Raw genomic sequence first — 25,008 nt, 5'->3', positions numbered from 1 at the left:
CGATTTCTGACATCTGAACTGAAAGGGCAACATCATGTAGTGTTTGACTAGTCCCAAATCATGAAATCCTACAGACTATGGAAGTTGGAAACAGGAAATATAGCGATTGTCTGATTGTTGTATCTTATGAAAATATAATTTCTCAAAAATCGGGCAAAAATGTAACAAAAGAAACAACCACTGGAGGCAATGAAATAGTTGTAGACAATATAGGTACAGAAACGGTGAGAATTTGGAAACATTCGTAGCTTGCAAACAAATCGATGTAGACGGGACTGAAGGGGGAATGGGTGCTGAGAACTATTACACCACAATAGATGATAAGAACCTACAATAAACGAAAACAACATTAGTCGTTCTAGGCGACAAGTCAGATCACCGAAATGACTGAAGGACTGCAAAACAAATGAAAAGAAGAAGGAATGTGCAGTTGAAAAGGAGAGCACACCAAGAACAAAGATCCACCAAAGGTACAGAGAGCCGTATAAGCTTACGATAAGAACAATAGGCAAGACGCAGTGTCAGAAAAATTGGAAAACCTAATGTGAAACCGAACCTAGACGTTCGTATTACATACTAAGAACCCGAATCGATACTCATGAAATGTGTTTTCAAGCGGAAACGTAATGAAAATGGAATAATTGGCAAACATAGTTCACGAGTTGCAGATAATGAGCGAAGACCATGAATTGATTCTGACAAATGTTACGGTCCAGTCGTAAAAACGAAAACTATTTGGTTGCTTGTAGGAACGTGACTGAAAAATTCATACTTCAGATGTCGTTGCGGCATGGCTGGATTGAAGGATGAAATCTGTCTGGCAGTATCTGTTAGTTTTACAGATGCCACAGTCAAACTATGAAGGAAATTCAAAGGCTACAAGATCGAGAGGAGCTGAACAATGAGTGGATCTGCAGGCTCTTAAAAAGCATCTATGGGTTGCTTCCGTTCGGAAGAAGGTGGAGTGAAACAATCGATCAGTTTCTGCTCAAACAAGGTATACTATGATAAGTAGCTCACGCGTGTGCTCTGTGCTTTCTATCTTCTATAGTGCGAGCTCGTAGTAACTGCATATGTGGATGACATAGTGGTATCGATCAGAGATCGCGGAGCCACACCAAATTCGGCAACGCGAATTGATATCACAGACATTAGCGAGGGCTCGCTGCAATATGCAACAAAGAATGGGAGGCACTCCAGAAGACCAGGCCACCCTCTCGGCATAGCAATGATCTGGTGCTGAGGTCAATATTGCGTCCAACACGAAAGAGGTTTCCTCCAGTTTGTGACCTCATTTGAAGGAGTCACCCTCGCAGCGTAGGACCACCGAGTCCTTAAAGTTTCTGATGAACTTGTACCTCAGGAGAACAGTCTGTTAATCAGTGCGAAAGGCGATGCTTTGCTAGACCATGACAGCACCATTAAACAGCACTCCTGTGGTAAAGAAGTGTGTCTTTTATATATTAATCTAATAAAGTCAACTAATATTTCATGTGTTCTTGTTTGACGAAACATCTCCCACATCAGTCAAAGAACGTACAGTTATGGCTGCACGAAATTAGTTTCATCTTGTCATAACAGGTGTGTTTTGAGAAAAGTGAAATAATGGAAACGAAAAGATGTAAACACGGAATTTGTATTAAAGGATGTAGAATTAGCACGTCATATACAGTCGATTAGCCTTACGAGAGAAAATGGAACACTGACTTCACACCAAAAATCACACGCAAAAAAAAATAAAATGTTAAAAGAATTTGAAATGGAGAACTGGAAACATGTGAAAAATCTCCCATCATGGATAGAAAACTACAAAATGCGGCATATGAAAACAAGCACAGCGAACAGGATGCATCAGAAACAAAATCTCAATTATAAATCATCTATACCGGATAACGGGTAGAAGGCTAGACTTTGTTGTTGTTGTGGTCTTCAGTCCTGAGACTGGTTTGATGCAGCTCTCCATGCTACCCTATCCTGTGCAAGTTTCTTCATCTCCCAGTACTTACTACAACCCACATCCTTCTGAATCTGCTAAGTGTATTCATCTCTTGCTCCCCCTCTACGATTTTTACCCTCCACGCTGCCATCCAATGCTAAATTTGTGATCCCTTGATGCCTCAGAACATATCCTACCAACCGGTCCCTTCTTTTTGCCACGTTGTGCCACATACTCCTCTTCTTCCCAATTCTATTCAATACTTCATCATTAGTTATGTGATCTACCCATCTAATCTTCAGCATTCTTCTGTAGCACCACATTTCGAAAGCTTCTATACTCTTCTTGTCCAAACTATTTATCGTCCATGTTTCACTTCCATACATGGCTACAATCCATACAAATACTTTCAGAAACGACTTCCTAACGCTTAAATCTACACTCGACGATAACAAATTTCTCTTCTTCAGAAACGCTTTCCTTCCCACTGCCAGTCTACATTTTATATCTGCTCTACTTCGACCATCATCAGTTATTTTGATCCCCAAATAGCAAAACTCCTTTACTACTTTAAGTGTCTCATTTCCTAATCTAATTCCTTCACCATCACCCGACTTAATTCGACTACATTCCATTATCATCGTTTTGTTTTTGTTGATGTTCATCTTATATCCTCCTTTCAAGACACTGACCATTCCGTTCAACTGCTCTTCCAAGTCCTTTGCTGTCTCTGATAGAATTACAATGTCATCGGCGAACCTCAAAGTTTTTATTTCTTCTCCATGGATTTTAGTACCTACACCGAAGTTTTCTTTCGTTTCCTTTACTGCTTGCTCAATATACAGATTGAATAACATCGGGGAGAGACTAAAACCCTGTCTCACTCCCTTCCCAACCACTGCTTCCCTTTCACGTCCTTTGACTCTTATGACTGCCATCTGGTTTCAGTACAAATTGTAAATAGCCTTTCGCTCCCTGTATTTTACCCCTGCCACCTTTAGAATTTGAAAGAGAGTATTCCAGTCAACATTGTCAAAAGCTTTCTCTAAGTCTACAAATGCTAGAATCGTAGGTTTGCCATTCCTTAATCTTTCTTCTAAGATAGGTCATAATGTCAGTATTACCGCACGTGTTCCAATATTTCTACGGAATCCAAACTGATCTTCCCCGAGGTCAACTTCTACCAGTTTTTCCGTTCGTCTGTAAAGAATTCGCGTTAGTATTTTGCAGCTGTGAGTTATTAAACTGATAGTTCGGTAATTTTCACATCTGTCAACACCCGCTTTCTTTGGGATTGGAATTATCATATTCTTCTTGAAGTCTGAGGGTATTTCGCCCACTTCATACATCTTGCTCACCAGATGGTAGCGTTTTGTGAGGACTGGCTCTCCCAAGGCCATCAGTAGTTCTAATGGAATGTTGTCTACTCCGGGGGCCTTTTTTCGACTCAGGTCTTTCAGTGCTCCGTCAAACTCTTCACGCAATATTGTATCTCCCATTTCATCTTCATCTACATCCTCTTCCATTTCCATAATACTGTCCTCAAGTACATCGCCCTTGTATTGACCCTCTATATACTCCTTCCACCTTTCTGCTCAAAAATGGCTCTGAGCACTATGCGACTTAACTTCTGAGGTCATCAGTCGCCTAGAACTTAGAACTAATTAAACCTAACTAACCTAAGGACATCACACACATACATGCCCGATGCAGGATTCGAACCTGCGACCGTAGCGGTCACGCGGTTCCAGACTGAAGCGCCTTTAACCGCACGGCCACACCGGCCGACCCACCTTCCTGCTTTCTGTTCTTTGCTTAGAACTGGGTTTCAATCTGAGCTCTTGATATTCATACAAGTGGTTCTCTTTCCTCCAAAGGTCTCTTTAATTTTCCTGTAGGCAGTGTCTATATTACCTCTGCTGAGATAAGCCTCTACATCCTTACATTTGTCCTCTAGCCATCCCTGCTTAGCCATTTTGCACTCCCTGTCGATCTCATTTTGCCTGCTTCAGTTACTGCATTTTTATATTTTCTCCTTAAGTTAATTAAGTTCAATATTTCTTATGTTACCCAAGGAGCTCTACTAGCCCTCGTCTTTTTACCTACTTGATCCTCTGCTACCTTCACTACTTCATCCCTCAGAGCTACCCATTCTTCTTCTACTGTACTTCTTTCCCCCATTACTGTCAATTGTTCCCTTATGCTCTCCCTGAAACTCTGTACAACCTCTGGTTCTTTCAGTTTATCCAGGTCCCATCTCCTTAAATTCACACGTTTTTGCAGTTTCTTCAGTTTTAGTCTACAGTTCATAACCAATCGATTGTGGTCAGAGTCCACATCTGCCCTTGGAAATGTCTTACAATTTAAAATCTGGTTCCTAAATCTATCTCTTACCATTATATAATCTATCTGATACCTTCTAGTATCTCTAGGATTCTTCCAATTATACAACCTTCTTTCATGATTCTTGAACCAAGCGTTAGCTATGATTAAGTTCTGCTCTGTGCAAAACTCTACCAGGCGGCTTCCTCTTTCATTTCTTAGCCCCAATCCATACTCACCTACTATGTTTCCTTCTCTCCCTTTTCCTACTCTCGAATTCCGGTCACCCATGACAATTAAATTTTCGTCTCCCTTCACTACCTGAATAATTTCTTTTATCTCATCATCCATTTCATCAATTTCTTCACCATCTGCAGAGCTAGTTGGCATAAAACGTGTAGTAGGCATGGGCTTCGTGTCTATCTTGGCCACAATAATGTGTTCACTATGTTGTTGGTATTTGCTTACCCGCGCTTCTATTTTTTATTCGTCATTAAACCTACTCCTGCATTACCCCTATTTGATTTTGTATTTATAACCCTGTATTCACCTGACTAAAAGTCTTGTTCCTCCTGCCACCGAACTTCACTAATTCCCACTATATCTAACTTTAACCTATCCATTTCTGTTTTTACATTTTCTAATCTACCTGCCGGTTAAGGAATCTGACATTCCATGCTTCGATACGTAGAACGCCAGTTTTCTTTTTCCTGATAACGACGTCGTCTTGAGTAGTCCCCGCCCAGAAATCCGAATGGGGGACTATTTTACCTCTGGAATAGTTTACCCAAGAGGACACCATCATCATTTATCCATACATTAAAGCTGCATGCCCTCAGGAAAAATTATGGCCGTACTTTCCCTTGCTTTCAGCCGTTCGCAGTACCAGCACAGCAAGGCCGTTTTGGTTAATGTTGCAAGGCCAGGTCAGTCAATCATCCAGACTGTTGCCCCTGTAACTACTGAAAAAGCTGCTGCCCCTCTTCAGGAACCACACGTTTGTCTGGCCTCTCAACAGATACCCCTCCGTTGTGGTTGCACCCACGGTACAGCCATCTGTATCGCTGAGGCACGCAAGCCTCCCCACCAACGGCAAGGTCCCTGGTTCATGGGGAAGGAGGCTAGACTTAGAAACGTATTTAGGCCAGTTTAGCAGCAACCCAAGTGAGGACCATTGTCAGGGAGTAAAACACACAATTCGGGTCAGAATATAAAAATTTAAACTCATGAAGACTGGGGAGCTCATCTAAATCATGGTAGGTTTTTTAGTGCCTATCTGACAATTTCGAGAGTGTGGCGATAATCTGGAGCAGCTTAAATCAACGCATTGTTACTGTGGTGTCACCGCCAGACACCACACTTGCTAGGTGGTAGCCTTTAAATCGGCCGCGGTCCGTTAGTATACGTTGGACCCGCGTGTCGCCACTATCAGTGATTGCAGACCGAGCGCCGCCACACGGCAGGTCTAGAGAGACTTCCTAGCACTCGCCCCAGTTAGACAGCCGACTTTGCCAGCGATGGTTCACTGACAAATTACGCTCTCATTTGCCGAGACGACAGTTAGCATAGCCTTCAGCTACGTCATTTGCTACGACCTAGCAAGGCGCCATTAGCAGTTACTATTGATGCTGTAACACATGTACCGTCAAGAGCGATGTTCACCAATTATGGATTAAAGTTAAGTATTCCAGAAGATACGTACGTTTTTGCTAGTCTCATTTCCTTGTCCTATTCCAGACCTCACGCCAGTCTGCGTGAGCATAAACGCGTGCCCTTCGGCTTCCTCCTAGTGGATTGGCTGTCTTGCCAGTCCACAACAGTTTGGCGACGAGGCCAAATCGCGTTCGTAACTATACTGCCCAGATTTACTTGTGTAATGGCTTCGCCACAATCTCCAGCTGTACTGTCCGAATTTTATCGCTTACAGAACCAGCAGACTCAGGCCTTGCTGGATGCCCTTGGACAGCTCATCCAGGGTCAACGTGCAATGCAAAACGATGCTGCAGTCGCCGCTCCACCGTTACCGCAGCCACAACACGCCGTTGCACCAACTTTTAGTCCTTTTGATGCGGCACTGGAAAGCTGGACGGAGTGGTCGCGCCAATTTGGATTCCATCTCGCCGCCTACAGAACTTAAGGTAATGAGTGGCAGCCTTATCTCCTTTCGTCCATCGGCGTCCAAACGTACCATGTGATAGTCAAATTATTTCCCCGACACGACGTAGCAACTCTGTCCTACGACGAAATTTTGTCTGCATTAGATGCATATTTCAAAGAATCAGTCAATGTAGTTGCCAAAAGGTATACCTTCTTTTGTACAAAACGTACGGCCGGTCAGACTAATCGGGAGTGGGTTGCAACCTTGCAAGGCCTTTCTAGGGATTGTGGTTTTGAGTGTCAATGTGGACTCCCTTATTCAGATACTATGGTGCGTGATGCAATTGCGCAGAACGCTTCTGATGTTCGTATATGGGAACAGATTTTGAAACTAGTCAATCCCTCCCTTCAACAAGTGATGGACATATTGGATCGGCAGGACACACTTGACTTTGCTCAGGAATCATTTGAAACTTTGCCACCCATGTGTCACGTTAACTGGCCCGCCGGGCGAGCTGCAAGGCACAGTAAACAGTCCTCGCACCCGGCCGTGCCAAAGCCGCCTGGCTCTCAGCCACGTGTACCGCGCCAGCAAGCAAATGCAGTGAAATCATGCCCGCGGTGTGCTACTAGACATTCGCGTGAGAATTGCCCGTCATGCCAGGCTATTTGTTTCTTCTGTAATAAAAAAGGACATGTTCAAAATGTTTGCCAGAAAAAGCTCCGATCAGAAGCTCAAAACCATTCCAGGCCCTTTGCTTCGCGCCGGAATCGGAATCGAACCAGGGATACTCCGGCTCGTGAAACTTCGCCCACGGAAATTCATGTAGTTCAATCCACTCCGCCCAGTGCCACTCTCGCTAAAAGTGACTGTGTTCGTCCCACAAATAGTGTGCATCGACATCGCCGGAAATCCCGTCAAGTCGCAAGTGATTCTGTATCAGTGTCAGTTCACGTTGTACGAGACAGTCGCTCTTGTCGTCAGCAGGACAATAAACTTTTTGTAGACTTGGACATTAACGGCAAAGTGATACCATTCCAGATCGATACCGGAGCTGCAGTTTCACTGATCGATCAAGACACGTACAAACAGCTGGGCACACCTCCGTTGCGTGCGGCAAATGTTAAGCTCACTAGCTATTTCGGTCAGCATCTCCCTGTGTTAGGACAGTGCAGCCTTCTTGCAACATACAAGGGACAAACAAAACTTGTGTCATTTTACGTCCTTCGTTCTTCTGCTGCAGTGAACTTGTTTGGTTTCGATTTATTTCAGTTGTTTAACTTGTCTATAACAATCAGGCCCTATCAGTGAACCAGACTGTGCCTTCAGACAGTGTTTCTTGTGTATGTGAAGAGTTTGTAGACATTTTTGCACCGGGCCTTGGTTGCGCTAAGAACTATGAAGCACATTTGGAACTGAAAGTAAACACGCAACCAAAATTTTTCAGAGCGCGCGATGTTCCCCACGCATTGTGTGATGAGGTCGCAAAAACATTACACGATTTGGAATCACAAGGTGTAATTGAACGTGTGCAGGCTTCTCTCTGGGCATCACCCTTAGTAATTTTGCAAAAACCTTCCGGAAAATTGAGACTTTGCGTGGACTTCAAGGCAACAGTGAATCCTCAACTAGTGACTGCAACTTTTCCTTTACCCCGCCCGGAAGATCTTTTTGACAAACTGTGCCCGGGTAAATATTTTTCCAAGTTGGATCTAGCAGATGCGTACTTGGAAATACCGGTGGACGAAGAATCCCAGCGCGTCTTGGTGGTTAACACGCATCTTGGTTTGTACCGATTCAAACGACTGCCATTCGGGTGTGCATCGGCCCCTGCATTGTTTCAGCAATATCTACAAACTGTTTGTGCGTCGTCCCTACTGCAGCAAACTATCTGGACGATATTGTGATCTCCGGAAATACGGAAGAAGAACATTTAGCCAATCTCAGATCATTATTTCAGGTCTTGCGACAAAATGGTCTTCGCTTGCGGAAGGACAAATGTGTGTTTTTTGCTCGTGACTTACCCTATCTGGGACATGTACTCAATGCCCAAGGCATACATCCCAGTCCAGAGCACCTCCGTGCCATACAAGCCTTCGCCGCAGAATTTGAAGCAGCTACAGAGTGTGCTGGGAAAAATTAATTATTACGATCGCTATGTGCGCCACGCCTCTTCCATTTCAGCTCCGCTTCATCGCTTACGCCGTAAGGGTGTTCCGTTCGTCTGGACGACGGAATGCGAACGCGCCTTTCGCCAGTTGAAATCGGCGTTACTTTCCAATACTTGCCTTACGCCATTCGATCCCCGGAAGCCCCTTTTTTTGATGGTGGATGCATCGGATTTCGGGATCGGTGCTGTGCTTGCGCACAAAGATGGTTCGCACGATCGGACCCTATTGCCTTTGCGTCCAAATTGCTCTCGTCTGCGGAAAGAAATTATTCACAGATCGAGAAAGAAGCATTGGCTCTCGTATTTGGTGTTACTAAGTTCCATGATTTCTTGTATGGTCGTCACTTTACCATCGTCACAGGCCACAAACCTTTGACATCGCTTTTTCATCCGAACACGCCTGTGCTTCCACGTACAGCGCAGAAATTCATTCGCTGGTCTATTTTCCTCTCGCCGTACCGCTACGATATCTTGTATCGGTCCACTGCTAAGCACGGAAACGCCGATGCGTTGTCCCGTTTACCTGTTGCTGAGGATAGAGCATTCGATTCCTCCGAACTTGCTTGCATGTTCATTGATGCGGAAACTGATGACGTGATCGAATCGTTTCCGATTGATTTTCGTCGTGTAGCTACAGCCACAGCTGCAGACCCTGTCCTTGCTACCGTTCTGCGTTTTGTTCCTACGCAATGGCCCTTGTCAACGTCACGGATCGAGGATCCGTTGGTTCACCGATTTTTTGATCACAAGGAGAGACTTTTTGTACGACGTGGTGTTTTGCTGTTGCGTTCTGATAATGATCAGTCCAGGGTCGTGGTACCACGTTCGTTTTACAGCTTCTCCACCAACGACATTGGGGTATAGTGAGAACGAAACAACTTGCTCGTCAGCACTGTACTTGGTTCGGAATCGATGCCGCGATTACGAATATGTGCTCTTCTTGCATGGCGTGTGCCGAACAACAATCAGCACCACCGCGGAAATTCTTTGCATGGCCAAAAGCCACTTCCCCTTGGCAACGCTTGCACATCGATTTTGCTGGTCCATTCTGGAATGCTCGATGGTTGGTTCTGGTCGAATCATTCAGTAATTTTCTTTTTGTTGTCCGGATGTCTTCCACGACGTCTTCTGCCACCATCCAAGCGTTCTCCGCTATCTTTTGCATTGAAGGTCTTCCACAGGCTATTGTTTCCGACAATGGCCCACAATTCATGTCCGCAGAATTTCAGTCATTTTCCAAGGCCAATGGCATTCAACATCTGACGTCCGCGCCGTTTTCGCCACAGTCAAACGGTGCCGCTGAACGTTTGGTCAGGACTTTCAAGTCACAGATGTTGAAGTTGAAAGAGTCGCTTTCTCGGGACGACGCGTTATTGCTCTTTTTGTCCTCGTATCGCTCTCAGCCTCGAGATGGTCGCTCGCCGGCTGAGTTGCTTCACGGTCGCCCTCATTGCACCTTGATGTCTTTGCTACATCCGCCGCATCAGGTTCCTGTGCAGGGGCAAACACCTGCTTTTGCCCCAGGCGACGTTGTCTACTACCGCAACTATCGAGGTTCACAGCGTTGGCTCGCAGGTAGCATTCTTCGCTGCCTCTGCCGCGCTATGTATCAGGTTTTGGGGGCCTCTGGTGAGGTGCGTCGGCATCTCAATCAGCTGCGCCTCTGTCGTCGCACGGGATCTGCCGCTCCCCGTCTTTCAGCGACGGTGCCGTCCGGTCAGCGCCCTGGGGACCCATCTACTGGCTCGCCTCAGCCCCAGGTGTTACCGACGATGCCATCCCTTTTGCCCCATGGCGACGCGCCGCCGCCGCCGCCGCCGCCGCCGCCGCCTGTTCTCCCGCCGGCGACGCCCACAGTCGACGCGTCGCTGCAACCGCCGGGCGCCTCCCTGGGTCACGCGCCGCCGATCGCTTCCCGTGACCAGTTGTCCTCCGACATGGACCTCTTGCCCTCTCCGGACCATATGTCGTCTTCGCCCGTCGGGTGCCCCGGCCCGATGGAGGTCGACCCTTCGTTTGAGTATCGACGCCATCGGCCAGTGGGCTCCCGAGTCTGGGGCTCCATTCCATACTGTCAAATTGCCTAAGCAGTGCCAGCACCAGTCGCCCACCACCACTGACAACAGCATTGCTGTCTCACATTCTGCAGTCCCTTCAGAGGTTAACACTTTTTCAATAGCTTGGTCAATCTTAGTCACAGTAACATAATCTTTGACATATAAGTGATAGAAACAGGGTAGAAGTGATAGAAACTACTTCACAATGGTGGATATAGGGAAAAAGTTAATGTTTTCTGTAAGCCCCAAATCAAATTTAGTCCCACCAGAATTAATAATGCGACATAGTTACTAAACCTGAGTCTCCATGAGAGAACATTTCTCGAGCTTCATACATCAGTACCGGCCTCTTAGTCGTGATAACATGTTGGTTAGACATTTGGCATGTTCCTCAACTGTCTGTGAAAAAGGTATCTATAAAAACCAAACACACAGTTGGTTAAACCCATAAATAACATATCTGTAGACTGCTGAAATGTGGTGTGTACATTCCTCAAAGCAAAAAGTATTCTACGAACTTCATACAAACACGGAGGCACAACAAATGCTGATTTTGACGTGACGTGTGGTCCAACAGGAATCAGACGATAGCCTGATTAAATACCGCCAGTAGTGAAATGCTTTCCGATTTCTAACCTTTCAAGTGTCTCTCATTGTGTGTCAGCCATATGTGAGATGTGCATATGCAGTATCGATAGCAGCCATTTTGTATTAGCGTCTTTCCCCAGATTCCGCAAAGTGGGGGCGGTCTAATGCTGAGCGGTGAAATACGGGCGTTCACTGCATACGTGAAGGGAGTTGGCTATACAGGCGGCACTGTGTGATTTTTGGGGCTTACGCTGCCGTGTATATGCTTGCCTTCATGCACTGTGATCATAACAGTAGAAAAGGCAGCCTGACCTGATGGCTCTTTGTGCTGAGACGCCTCTCTGAATTCGATAAACAAGAAATCTTATCATTGGACAGATTGGAATCTGACCTTATCATCTCAAAACTGTTGAAACCTTTCCGGTAAGCACATATATGTGCCTGCTACCAGTTGCCTCAATTGACAGCTAATTCAAAGCAAAGAGTCATCTGGATACCTTAATGTACTACTTAAATTCTGAGTGTACTAGATAATTAAGGTATCTGTTTCCTTTTAGTAACCCTTTTTGACTACTGGCTATAATTATGTACATTAAAATTCACTGTCTCTTAGTTGGAACAGAAATTTTATCCCCAGTTGAGACCTCTCGTATGTATTTGTGAAGGTTCAATATTTTTATCATGTACAATTGCTACAACTTTTGGGCTTCACAAAAAAATAAATCAACAGGTCAGTGTAGTAGTACGGAGAAGTTTGTTGTCTCCAGAATACGCGGAAGGGGTCGGTTACATATCTCCACTGTATAACTGAATATAGCTACTATTGTTATGCTGCATTGTAATTATTGCTTGAAAAGTTATTTGTTATAACAGTGAATATTTCAAAATTCGTGGTTTTATTCCATAAGAAGAAGCCAAGCGTACAAAGTATATTTTTAGAAAGTGGTACATATTTTTGTATGCATCTTACACCTAAAATCTGTTTTAAAAAAATCACCTAATACCATTATACCATGAAAAAAATTTTCCATCCCCCAGAAAAAAATTCAGGTTGGAAAGGGTTAAATCAGCTGGCCAGCTAGTTACATAAGTGTGCGCTACAGTTGAAATTTTCGAATGCTTGAGTCTTATTTTGGGTGAGGTCGAACCTTCGCGATTTTGCGACCATTTTCTGTTGTCATTTATTGTTTTGCTCCACATTGCTGCACCATTAGGCAAAAGTTAATTTTAATGTTTTGTATTTACACTTTCAGACCATTCAACAGCGATAGCTTTTCTATTATTGATTACCATTGAGCTGCTTTATTTTTGAATAATTAATTTCTTTGTCGCCAACGTTTTTTGCCTGTTTTATTAATTTGGCACCAGAAGGCACTTTACTTTAATACCTTGGTTGTAAGATCTATTTGCTACTCCATTCTTGGTTATCTGCATATCTGTAAATCTGAGGTTATGTATGTGTATGTAAGAACTCCTCCCAGATCCCTGGACCAAAATGCTCCTTACCCCAAGAGGACGAACGTAGAGGGGTTTACATCGCTCTAGCTCCAAGACACTGATTTGGTGACATTTCAGGTGATTCTTAGCCCTTGCTCGAGATAAATTAAGTGTGATAGTTAAAGCAACCCTTGACGATGAAGAATCAGTAAGTGGATATGCAAAGTATTGCAGAAATGTATACAACCGGATTCGCAATGATCTTGTGAGTAGACATTTCTATCATGTTCAGGGACAGAAATAGCCTCTGGTACAGTATAATTATGATATCGGGATCGCAATTGTGGCCTTGTGCTTCGGCGTTTTGAAGGTAGAGGACTGAATAACGTATCAGAGTGAATGCACCCAGAGGACAAGTGACAAAATATGTTCTGCAGCAAGCCTCTGATATTCGCTGAAATAGATAAATTGGTATCAACTATTGAGAATGTTAGATGCAGTGACGAGTTTCGCGTACCTCCGCTGTTCAGGTCTAATCTACAGCAGGTTAGAAATGCCCATCGGTCTACTTCAAATGTGAAGTCTTATGGGACTTAACTGCGAAGGGCACCAGTCCCTAAGCTTACACACTACTTAACCGAAATTATCCTAAGGACAAACACATACACCCATGCCCGAGGGAGGACTCGAACCTCCGCCGGCGCCAGCCGCACAGTCCATGACTGCAGCCCCTTAGACCGCTAGGCTAATCCCGCGCAGCGTCTGCCTACTCAATCTGATCCCAAGTTAGCCAGTAAAAATACATGTTTTAAATACAACCAGTTCGGGCACTTGGTGTCCCACTGCTCCAAGAATGAGGAGAGAGAAGTGTTGCAGAACTGACACTACAGGGGTACAGTCAACGGTAGGAGCCTTCGTGGATTAATAAAAAATTGATGTTATATCAATAACATTCTGCGGATTAATCTACCTTTCGTTGGTGTTACCATAAACCATGAGATTTTTGGCAGTGTAATAAATTTGCCAGTATTTGCAAGTTGGTGACATAGTGATGGTCATATTTGCCATGTCCAATTGTTAATGACAAGCCACTAACAGTTGTCGGGAAACACTATTTTTGGCTTAGTGTAGCGTATTGTCATATCGCTGGCTTAGTTGTGGAGTATCTTTGCGGGCAGCCGCGTCTGTAGTGAGTTGAGCGCGGGACACAGTACTGTTATGTTGTGTAGTGTGTAGCTCTGCATGTGAGAGGCCTTTTTTAGTATTCGGGTTGAAGTGTTGCTACAAGTGCTGTTACAGTAAAGTGATTAAATATGGAAGTAATTCAGAGGAAAGTGCGTCAAGATATTAAAAATGAGCAGTGCCGCCGATAACGTATTCGTGTATCCTCTTGTTGCGTGTCGCACAGTATCAACCATCCGCGCTATGTTCGGTCTCCCAGAATTAACCGATGTGAATCAAAAAATGGTTCAAATGGCTCTGAGCACTATGGGACTTAACACTTGTGGTCATCAGTCCCCTAGAATTTGAACTACTTAAAACTAACTAACATAAGGACAGCACACACATCCATGCCCGAGGCAGGATTCGAACCTACGACCGTAGCGGTCACGCGGTTCCAGACTGAAGCACCCAGAACCGCACAGCACACCGGCCGGCCTGATGTGAATCAGTAGAAATTAGTTACCATAATAGAGTGCAGTCAAGTGCCAGTGTCTTGTAGCGAGCGTGAGGACATGCGTTCGATCATTGCGTTTCCGCATTATCAACAATCACCCGCGCCGCGGCGGTTACGCGCACGCTCGTACAAGTGAGAACTGAAAACTGAAAAATTCACTTTACGAACAGTGTTAAATAATCACTAGTGACAAGGAGGACTATTACCACATATCTGTACGTGTGACGAGCGTAAGAACTTTCGTTCGATCATTTGGCTTCCGCATCATCAACAATCACCCGCGTCGTGTCGGTTACGCGTACGCTCGTCTGAATTATTTTGGACTGTTAATCATCGAGATTGTTAATTGAGATAAATATTTACGATTTAGAGTGTAAACAGTGCATCCTGTGGTTTCCGTATCGTCTCAGAATATAGATGTTCATACCAGACATAGGACAGTGTTGTACTTTAACTTTGAGTGGCTCCCCCAAAACCCGCTTGCATATTTCGATAGATAATTTCATGCAAGCCAACAGCAGTGTGGAGCAGAACAGTACGACCGCCGCGGGATTACCAGGTACGTGGTGTGGACAGGGCGTACGGTCACGAAACGACAATCAGTTAAAGGTACACCCCGCCCATTTGTACTCCCGGGCGTGTTACATGGCGACCGTGACGGGACCTGCAATTTCCGTTAAGAAGTACCGCATAATTAACTGGAGTGTGAACTATATGCGTATAAACAGTGATTATTGTTTTCTATTATTGGGTGACGTCAATCGAGCTCTGGGATGTGTACATCAAAGAACTTGTGACACAGTGTATATACTCGTCCGATCAGTGACAGTGCAAAGAGCTATGCTACGACGTAAACATACTCCACTTTGGTGCGTTTTGACGACGCTAGCGGCATGTATGTGCGAAAGGGAACAGTTATTTGGCAGCCATTACGGAAGACGACGGTAGTGGCACCTATGGGCTAAAGTGAAAATGTTTTGGCAGCCATCACTATGTACGACGTGAGCGGTGTCTAGGAGCGACGCAGCAAATATTATCACGCTTTGCAGAGAGGGTGCAGTGCTGACAGCCGGGCGGCGTCAACTGAGTCTGCGCTACGCAACAGCAGCGACTAAGAAGCCAGAAGACAACGCAAAGTAAGTCGCGCATCACAACGTTACCTCACCCAACTGAAGCAACCAGAGTAATTAACCCGCAGTGCAGATTGCATTCTATAATTACGTAATCACAAACAGTGACGGTTTTAAATACTTTTGTATAACCAAAATTACGAGACTTGGCTTACTTGCCGATCGTATAGTAAAGTAAATGTCACTGACAGACCCTGTTTACTTACTGGTCTAATTTTAACAACAGTTAATACAATTGCAGAACTGTAATTAAGTTAGCTTACATTTCATTCTTTTTCTTCTGTTACTTGATCTTATATGTTATGTGTGCTTCTGAGCACGAATTACTGCGTTGAATGCATACGGCGTTGTAGTTAGGTTGTGGTTATCGGCATCCATTCTGTGCTTCTAGGGGACTGATGACCTGAGATATTAAGTCCCATAGTGCTCAGAGCCGTTTGAACCTAATGCAGTGTCGCCACCAATCATGGAGACGCCAAAACTAGATGATTGTATACTTAGGCCTGACCTGTCTATTGTTGACATGCTCAAAACATTATTGAATGGTAACAAACAAATAGGGGAGGACATTAAGCACCAAAGGCATGAAAACAAACAATTAAGGGAAGATATTAAGCAACAGAGGGAAGATATTAGGCAATCGGTAGAGCAGATAAACGTACGACTCAGTAAATCGATTGACGAGACGAATGAGGCTCTGAGGAAGCTGGCTGAGTCAAGTCATCAAAGGATAGATGAACTTACAATTCGGTTTGAGGAGAACGTTGCAGGGAATACTAAACGTTTTGAAAAGGTAGAATCGGAAGTCAAAGAAGAGAAGGATGAACTTACTAAAAAGTTTGGAGATTACGGTGACCATTTCGAACAACTGGATGAGGAATTGAAACACTGTAAACACAGGATATCAGCTGTTGCGCTAAACCAGGATGCATACGCACGGCGAATAGAAGAGGTGTACAGTAAGATAGGCAAGACTAAGGAACAGGTCAGTCAGCAAGTGAAGAGCGAAGTGAAATCACTATTACATGATGGAGGTAGGTTAATTGGTACACAAAATGATGAGGTCTTCCTTGGTGTAGGAAATTTTAAGAACTTCGAACCAAATGAGAGATAGCATCCTAAAGAATTCTTAGATCAATTTAAGGGTGTGCTACCTGAATTATGGGACGAGCAAAGAAAGGTACTCTTCGTTGCAGCAAGATTGGTAGGTGAAGCTGGTACCTGGGGTATGAGAATAGGACATAAGTTTACAACCTTTGCTGAAGTTGAAAAGGAGTTTTTGCAACAATATCGGTCAAGACGGAAGCAAAATGAAGTACGTAACAGTCAATACCAGGGTAGAAGTTTTGAGAGGGGGCGTGACCCGAACATAAAGACATTTTTTCAAGATTATTATGAGAGGAACTTGTATTTAGATGAACCGATAACGACAGAAGCAATAGTGTCTCTGATCATAAGTAAACAGCCAACTAGAGTTCAGGATAAGTTGCTAGCGATCTCTAAAGATGATGTAGAGGCAATGAAGTCAGCCTCAGGACATTTAAATTCGTTGTATGAGTCACAAGGAACAGGAAGAGGAAAAGATGATAGGAGAGTATGAGGGAACAATGAAACCTGCACAGATACCCATTCAAACAATGGCAATAGGCATAGTGGACGGCACTGGAATAATTATAATGACAGGAGACATTACGGTGGTTTCTGTGTCCTTGGTGGTCACAGAAGCGACGGTGGCGACTATGGATATCAGAATTCAAGGCACAATGCATCGGATGACCAGGTGCAAACTGGAAACATAGCAAGTGGAAAGCGTATATAACATATTTTTGAGGGTGTAATCAACAGCAAAAAATACCTCATGCCACAAGGACAAACACCAAGTGGAAAACATTAAACTATACTATAGTGAGCGAGATTAATGACTGTTTGTTCTGTGTGACATGTGTCTGAATCTGCATATATGTCAGCTGCTATTGTCCTTAAGTACAGACATTAATTTCTGATTATTATGAGGTTTCATTAGGACACTAATCGAGTGAGATTCAAGCAGGATGTGTTACTACCATATGCATTTTTTTCTTTCTTTTCACTTTCTAAATGTTTAACCTAGATTATATTTATTACATTTTCTCTTGCCCACACAGTGATATGGTTCGAGTGATTACTAGAGTCTAGTGTATACAGGTTGTGCTATCCAAACGTTTTTTTTTTCATTTAGAAGTTTCTTACTAATCCTGCTTAATGATTGCTATTAATTTTTGTACCATTAACTTAGCAACTAAATTTCACTTAGTGGACATCCATATATTTTACTTCTCAATAGCGTATGTGTTTATTATGTCATGTAGAACATCGTTATGTCTACTGTAGTAGTAACAGACTAAGGCTAAGTTGAATAGACATTGCTAGGGCAACACTGAGAGCTCCGTTAACCTGTTTCATGTTCGCCAATGGACGGATTACCGTGAGGCGAGAGTGGCGAGCTGACGACTATACTGCACATCTGCTGGTCGGCGCAGCATCGACACTACAGTCACTCCCCACCCCCTTTCAGTGCAAAGAACGCTCCCTTGTGATGCAGTGTTGTGAGTAGTGAAGTAATTTTTTTTTTGTTTATTTCTTGACGGCCAAGTGCTGATGAAGGTTCTCTAGTTTTTGCCTAATAGTGACACCAGTGATATTGTCTACTTGGAGTAGCAGTGAAAGCGTGTGTTTTTCTACTACTTTTCTCCTCTCTTTCTTACAGGCACCTGACTGTCATATCTAACCTATTGTATTTGTAAACTTTTCTATTTCAGGGACTTAATATTTTTGTGTCTTATTGTATTAACTCCTAGTTTAGCCACTCTATTGTAACTATTTTGCTATACAGGTCGCACTGTAAGTAGGGTTCTTTTACAATGTAAAATTTGCTATTAGACAACTGTTCATTTCTGTTTCTATGATTATGTGTAACTCATGTCTGGTCCATAATGTGGCAGTGGTATATACCCGTGGGATGGGGCAGTATATCTCCTAGCCCTCACAACATCTCCTTAACACCCTTCAGGAGGGAATTATCTAGATTTTTCGATAGTCTCTTCGACAATTCGAAAACCTTTCGTGCGGGAATGTAAGCGTATTGTCATATCGCTGGCTTACTTGTGGAGTATCTTTGCGGGCAGCCGCGTCTGTAGTGAGTCGAGCGCGGGACGCGGTACTGTTATGTTGTGTAGTGTGTAGCTCTGCATGTGAGAGGCTTTTTTTAGTATTCACGTTGAAGTGTTGCTACAAGTGCTGCTACAGTAAAGTGATTAAATATGGATGTAATTCAGAGGGAAGTGCGTCAAGATGTAATTAAAAATGAGCAGTGCCGCCGATAACGTATTTGGGTATCCTCTCGTTGCGTGTCGTACTGTATCAACCATCCGCTCCATGTTCGATCTCCCGGAATGAACTGTTGTGAATCAGTAGAAATTAGTTACCATAAAAGAGTGCAGTCAAGTGCCAGTGTCTTGTAGCGAGCGTGAGGACATGCGTTCGATCATCGCGTTTCCGCATTATCAACAATCATCGGCGCCGCGACGGTTACGCGCACGCTCGTACAAGTGAGAACTGAAAACTGAAAAATTAACTTTACGAACACTATTATATCATCACTAGTGACAAGGAGGACTATTACCAGACATTTGTACGTGTGACGAGCGTAAGAACTTTCGTTCGATCATTCGGCTTCCGCATCATCAACAATCACCCGCGTCGTGTCGGTTACGCGTACGCTCGTCTGAATTGTTTTGGACTGTTAATCATCAAGATTGTTAATTGGGATAAACATTTACAATTTAGAGTTTAAACAGTGCAACCTGTGGTTTCCATATCGTCTCAGAATATAGATGCTCATACCAGACATAGGACAGTGTTGTGTTTTAACGTTGAGTGGCTCCCCTAAACCCGCTTGCATATTTCGATAGATAATTTCAGGCAAGCCAACAGCGGTGTGGAGCAGAACAGTACGACCGCCGCGGGATTACCAGGTACGTGGTGTGGACAGGGCGTACGGTCACGAAACGACAACCACTTAAAGTTACACCCCACCCATTTGTACTCCCGGGCGTGTTACATTAGGAGTGAGGACTTATAGAATTTTGTGTAGTAAATGGGTTGTGCACGGATGTACTCATGGGTGGTTTGTTTTTGAATGATTTTAGTCATACTTAGTTATGTGTAGAACTGTTAATGCGATCTGGTTATGCAGGATAGAGCGGATCAGTTTATGTTTGTGGAGGGGGCCGTCATCAGTTACTGTTAGCTGCTCAAAACACACAAACTTTTATTTTCCTAAGAACTGCTTCATTACACATTGCCTCAAAAGGATCAAATTAAAACAATACGGCTGAAGGCATAGTTAACAAAACTTGCGATAGCTCCTGGGATGAAGGCCCAAAACCACAACAAAAACAAGAATGGCTGAAGGCCCGAACACAAGGTACAAAAACTGCTTTAGAGAAAACGCGTAGCTGAAGGCCTCGCATAAAAAATATTTCACGTAAATACTCGGCTGAAGGCCACACACAAGACGTTGAACAACTCAGGGCTCAGGGCCGGGATAACAAGAATTTCAGATAGAGCAAATTTTTCAAAAAATTAGTTTTCAACAAATCAATTTTCAGAATTTTAATTTAAGACCGCTGAATGCGTTATCTTAGAAATATTTCACGTAAAAACATTGGTGAATGCCACACACCGGACATTGAACAACTCAAGGGCCTAAGGCCTGGATAACAAGAGATTCAGATAGAACTAACTTTCAAAATTTAGTTTTTAAACAAATCAGATTTCAAATTTTAATTGATATCAGCTGAAAGCCTTATCTTAAACATCAAACAAACTAAATTAATAGTTAGCTGAAGGTCTCGCACAGTACATCAGATTAAATGAAAAATTTTAGAAAAATATTAAGTAACTAATGTTTACTGCTTCGTTAAATGTCTGACTTACGACATAGATTACGGAAAACAGTCACTGCTTTTTGGGTGTGGATTTTTAAGATGTTGAATAATTCATAAAAAACAATGTTGACTGCATCTTTTTCAAATTTTAGCAACCAGAATAAGAAGCAGAATGAGATTTATCTCACAGTGTGAATAATGTACATCTGTGTACTTTGTTGTATGAAGATGGAAGCAACACATCGTAAATAGCTTAATTAATGTGTAGTTTATAATACTCGAAATAAAGACCTAAAATTACACAACAACTATCTACTCGCGTAGTTATTTACAAGAAATAACATGACTCTACGAAAGCTGTGGCTTCAAAGAACATAAAATATGACCTACATCACTGACATTAAAAGTGAAAATTTTAATGTAATGTGGCTGACAGTATACATACACATAAATAAACACTTAAATGCGATGTATTTGTATAATTTCACCTGCTGTCAAGTAAGTGAAATACGACACATCATGAGTTATAAAATGTACCATTATCCTTATTTCACATCTAATTATCGTCGGGTACCAACATTTCGTGTGGAGACATTGTACATACTGGAGACTACACGGCTAAATCATGTTTACATATCTAACTAAATAAGATGCAGTGTAGTAAAGAGGGTCTCCATACAACTATATTTCCGCTAAGATTCCAATAATATCCTTAGAGTCATCCTGGGTGGCGCAAATGAAAGTGGCACAGAGAACAGAGTTCAAAGGCACAAAGAAGCACAGCAGAGGGAAGAAAATATAGTACTAACCTGACCATAGTAGATGTTGAAAGTGATCACCATTCATCTCTTGGCACTTCTGATCCCTTGTTAGCAAATTGCTGAAGGTGGATTTGAAGTTGAACAGGTGGAATTGTTTCAGTCTCATCTGGAATATTCTGCTGCAGTTCTGAAATACTATGAGGGTTGTTGCGATACACCTTACGCTGAAGGGCTCTCCACACAAAGTAACCGCACACCGACAGATCAGATGACTTGGGTGGCGAGCTAGGACTACGATCAGGCTGACCTTTCCACTGCCGTACTCACTTTGAAACAGCCTGCACTATGTTCAGAACCGGTTTGGATCATGTGGCGGGCGTACACGGGATGTGCTCGTCACGGGATATGATGGTATGCATACATTCACGTCCACCCTATCCACTAGTCTGAGCAGCTTTTATTTGTGTTTCACATATAACTATACCTTTTCTGACAGTCAGACGTAAAAATTTTCGATCTGTAAATCATGCAGTAGCATATTGTATGAGTTACAATAACTGCGTGATGAACTTTATGGAATAAATAGGTAACGGCGTTGTTTGTATTAATTCCAGTCCATGTACCACTCATTTATATGCACAGGGCTATTGTTTTATAGCTACATTGTGGATGCCAAAAGACTTCTTTTCGACTACAAGAAGGTATATTTATATGTATGGGACGTTTCTGGCTTGGTCTGTTATGTGTTTATGTTAATAGTTAGGTGCTATATTTCTTCAGCAAAAACTTAAATCAAAATGAAATTGTGATATGTACAGCAACAATAAGTAGGAACGGAGTTACATACATTTTATTGCGTGGTAATGGACACAGACAATGGAAATATTTACACTAAATCATGACTCAAACCACAATTCCTAAACGTAAGTTTTATTTACACGTTTCACCAACACAATCCAGGTTAACAATACTTCCTAGATCAAGTGTCTCTCCCGTAACATGAGTGATTCACACGAATTACCATTGCAACATTTGCTCAAAATCTTTGCTTCTTCCATATCTGCAATAACTTTTATGTCTGTTTAGAGTGATCTCAGGGAAAAGTGGGTGTGATGGTGATTCGTGCCTCCAGTGAAACACATAAGCTATTGTTACAGCTCGTACTGGCGATATGTCATATTATCACAAAGACCACATGTGGTCAAATTATCTGTAGATACTACATTAACCTGCCCTATATTTAAATCAGTCTGTGTTTCATTTTGTGTAATTTTAAGAATTCCTTCACAGTTTATTTATTTATGCTATTCGTTAATTTAATGTGACAGTTGTGGTACAATATTTGAAGATTGGTGATGGCTAAGATTTCGTCTGCATATTATACTTAATAAATGCAGTATAATAATACCTGCAGAAATCATTAGTGTATAGTGTCTTACCTACATTAGTCACTTCCAATCGCTAAATTACATTCAGGTCTCAATTGCCATCTGCGATAACGTATGAGCTCACATTAGCATATCACAGTCTACTCATAGCAAAAGCAAACTCTTATCGCAAGCTAAGCTGCTTCAACACAAGCTCTCAACTGTGTCTTGTATGTTTCTACTATGTAAACGTACCAGCCAGATGAATAGCACTCAAGAATTACCTCCATTCGTGAGCGGGTTACGCTGCCATTTACCATTACATATGTTGTTCACACAGCAGGAGCTTACTGTGCCGGGGTAATCTGAGCCAAGATGACGACGTAAGTGACGACAAGGGCTAGTGTTGACACCAGCAGCCGGCGGTCGACCGTGAAGAAGCCGGCGGCAGAGAAGCGCAGTGGAGGACTGTGTACCAGGAGAGGCAAGAAGGCCTCCAGTTCTGGACAGCGACCTTCAGACGCCACAGAGGCCCTGAGGAAGAGGGCAGTGGCAGCAGCCGCCTCTTGTTCAACCGCCGCACACGACAGCGCGACGGTGGACAGTCGTAGCCAGTGAGTCGCAAACCACATGAATGAGTTGCCCACCGAAGAGCTGAGGTGCAGCTGTGAGGTCCACTGAGGCTGCAGCTGTTTCAGCAGCACTTCGTAGGCGCTTCGAGTGGAGCAGCACACCGACTGCGCTACAGTGACAGCCACCGGCGCTCCGAAGTGGTCCTGCAGCAGCTGGGCAGCGCGACCCAGTGCCAAGTACGCCTCTAACAACTGGCGAAGTCTGCTGGGAGGTGGAGACAGTGACCTCGTGGGTCGAAACAGCGACGCCGGTGTGTGGCGCGGTGGGACAATCTCAAGCAGGCGGGAATGCAGGAAGCGGAAGCGCGCCCACAGCTCGAGTTCCAGCAGAACGAACTGCAGCGTCACCAAAATGTCGAAGAATAAAAAATATATTATTAGCAGGCACGAATACATTCGGGCAGTCTTTAGACCACTAGTGGCGAAAACTGCAACTGCCACAGTCAGGTATACAGCCAGCAGGAATCCTCCCAATGTCTTCATGTTGTCTTCTTTCTTCGACTGTAGATGAGCATCTGCGTACTTCAGCTCCTTGAAGTAACGCCGCAGGTTTTGATGGTCAGTTACAATGCATACCCCCATCGGTAGCACCAGCTGCAAAGATGACAGAGTATCTGTGATTGTGTATGTAAAAGTTATTAAGTCTGAGATGGAACGGTATACCATTGTGTTTGAAGCCAAATTCACCATTATAACAATCACTGTTACTAAGAACCAGAAGGTCGACATTGTCATTAATATATTGCAAACATTGTTTTTGCAAAATTTGGAACACGGCTTGTATCTACTTTCCTTCGTGAAAGAAATCAGCCCAAATATCCTCCACAGTTCGTATATCGGTTCGAAGCATACACGAAGAATCATCCGATTCTTCCCGTAAGTCACGGGCATTGCGTTTAATGCAGATATGTAGCTTAATGTCTACCAGTGACAGTGAGAAATCTCAGAAAGAAACGAAGCAACTGAGGAAACTTTACAAGTCCTTGTATCTCCCTAGCAGTGGAACTTTTCGAACCGGAGTAACATCACTAAATGCCTAAATTCAACTCACGCTTGTCTGTGTGTAAATTGCCGCAAGACTGGCGTGTATTTTCATAATCGACGACAGACTTATCAGCTTGCCACAATCTCATTTACTAATTGTCTATTGATGTCTAAAGTGAATTGCAAACGACTACATTAACCAATTTCCCCCCCCCCCCCCCATATTTTTATACTGTTGATCAATAGCCTGTACTCGGGTTCTTTACTGCCATTTTTCCAACACGTCTCACATTCTTGATGTGATTACTCCAGCCTCTAACTGGAATACGTTGTTCATTGTAAGTTTTAGTCTTGCTGTAGTAATAATCTAGACATTTTTCCAGTAAGAACTGCTGTTCTTTACTAAAATACTGGTCATTGCATATTTATCCATTTGTATCACAGTGGTTGGGAAGGGAGCGAGACTGGGTTGTAGCCTCTCACCGATGTTATCTGTATATTGAGCAAGGAGTAAAGGAAACAAAAGAAAAATTCGGATTAGGTATTTAAATCCATGGAGAAGAAATAAAAACTTTGAGCTTCGCCGATGACATTGTAATTCTGTCAGAGACAGGAAAGGACCTAGAAGTGCAGTTGAACAGAATGGACGGTGTCTTGAATGGAGGATATAAGATGAACATCAACAAAAGGAAAACGAGGATAATGGAATGTAGTCGAGTTAAGTCGGGCGATGATGAGGGAATTAGATTAGGAAATGGGACACTTAAAGTAGTAAGGGGGTTTTGCTATTTGAGAAGCAAAATAACTGATGATGGTCGAAGTAGGGAGGATGTAAAATGGAGACTGGCAATGGCAAGGAAAGCGTTCCTGAAGAAGAGAAATTTGTTAACATCGAGTATAGATTTAAGTGTCAGGAAGTC

The 25,008-nt window shown here is 43.3% G+C and overlaps 1 protein-coding gene across 1 annotated transcript; it reads right to left on the bottom strand.

The window, feature by feature from the left end:
- Positions 1–22,819: 22,819 nt before the first annotated feature.
- LOC124594543 lies at positions 22,820–23,833 on the bottom strand. Its single transcript, XM_047132915.1, has one exon. It carries the CDS (start codon positions 23,831–23,833, stop codon positions 22,820–22,822), a length of 1,014 nt encoding a protein of 337 aa, XP_046988871.1.
- Positions 23,834–25,008: the final 1,175 nt, after the last annotated feature.

Source organism: Schistocerca americana, chromosome 2, assembly GCF_021461395.2.
Source record: "Schistocerca americana isolate TAMUIC-IGC-003095 chromosome 2, iqSchAmer2.1, whole genome shotgun sequence".
In the NCBI taxonomy this organism is placed as follows: domain Eukaryota; kingdom Metazoa; phylum Arthropoda; class Insecta; order Orthoptera; family Acrididae; genus Schistocerca; species Schistocerca americana.
The sequence above is the reverse complement of the archived record's forward strand: the minus strand, read 5'-3'. Positions and strand labels throughout refer to the sequence as shown.

What these genes read in the sequence shown, in the direction of transcription:
- LOC124594543 (XM_047132915.1), bottom strand. Translation starts at nt 23,833, where the DNA reads ATGTCGACCTTCTGGTTCTTAGTAACAGTGATTGTTATAATGGTGAAT.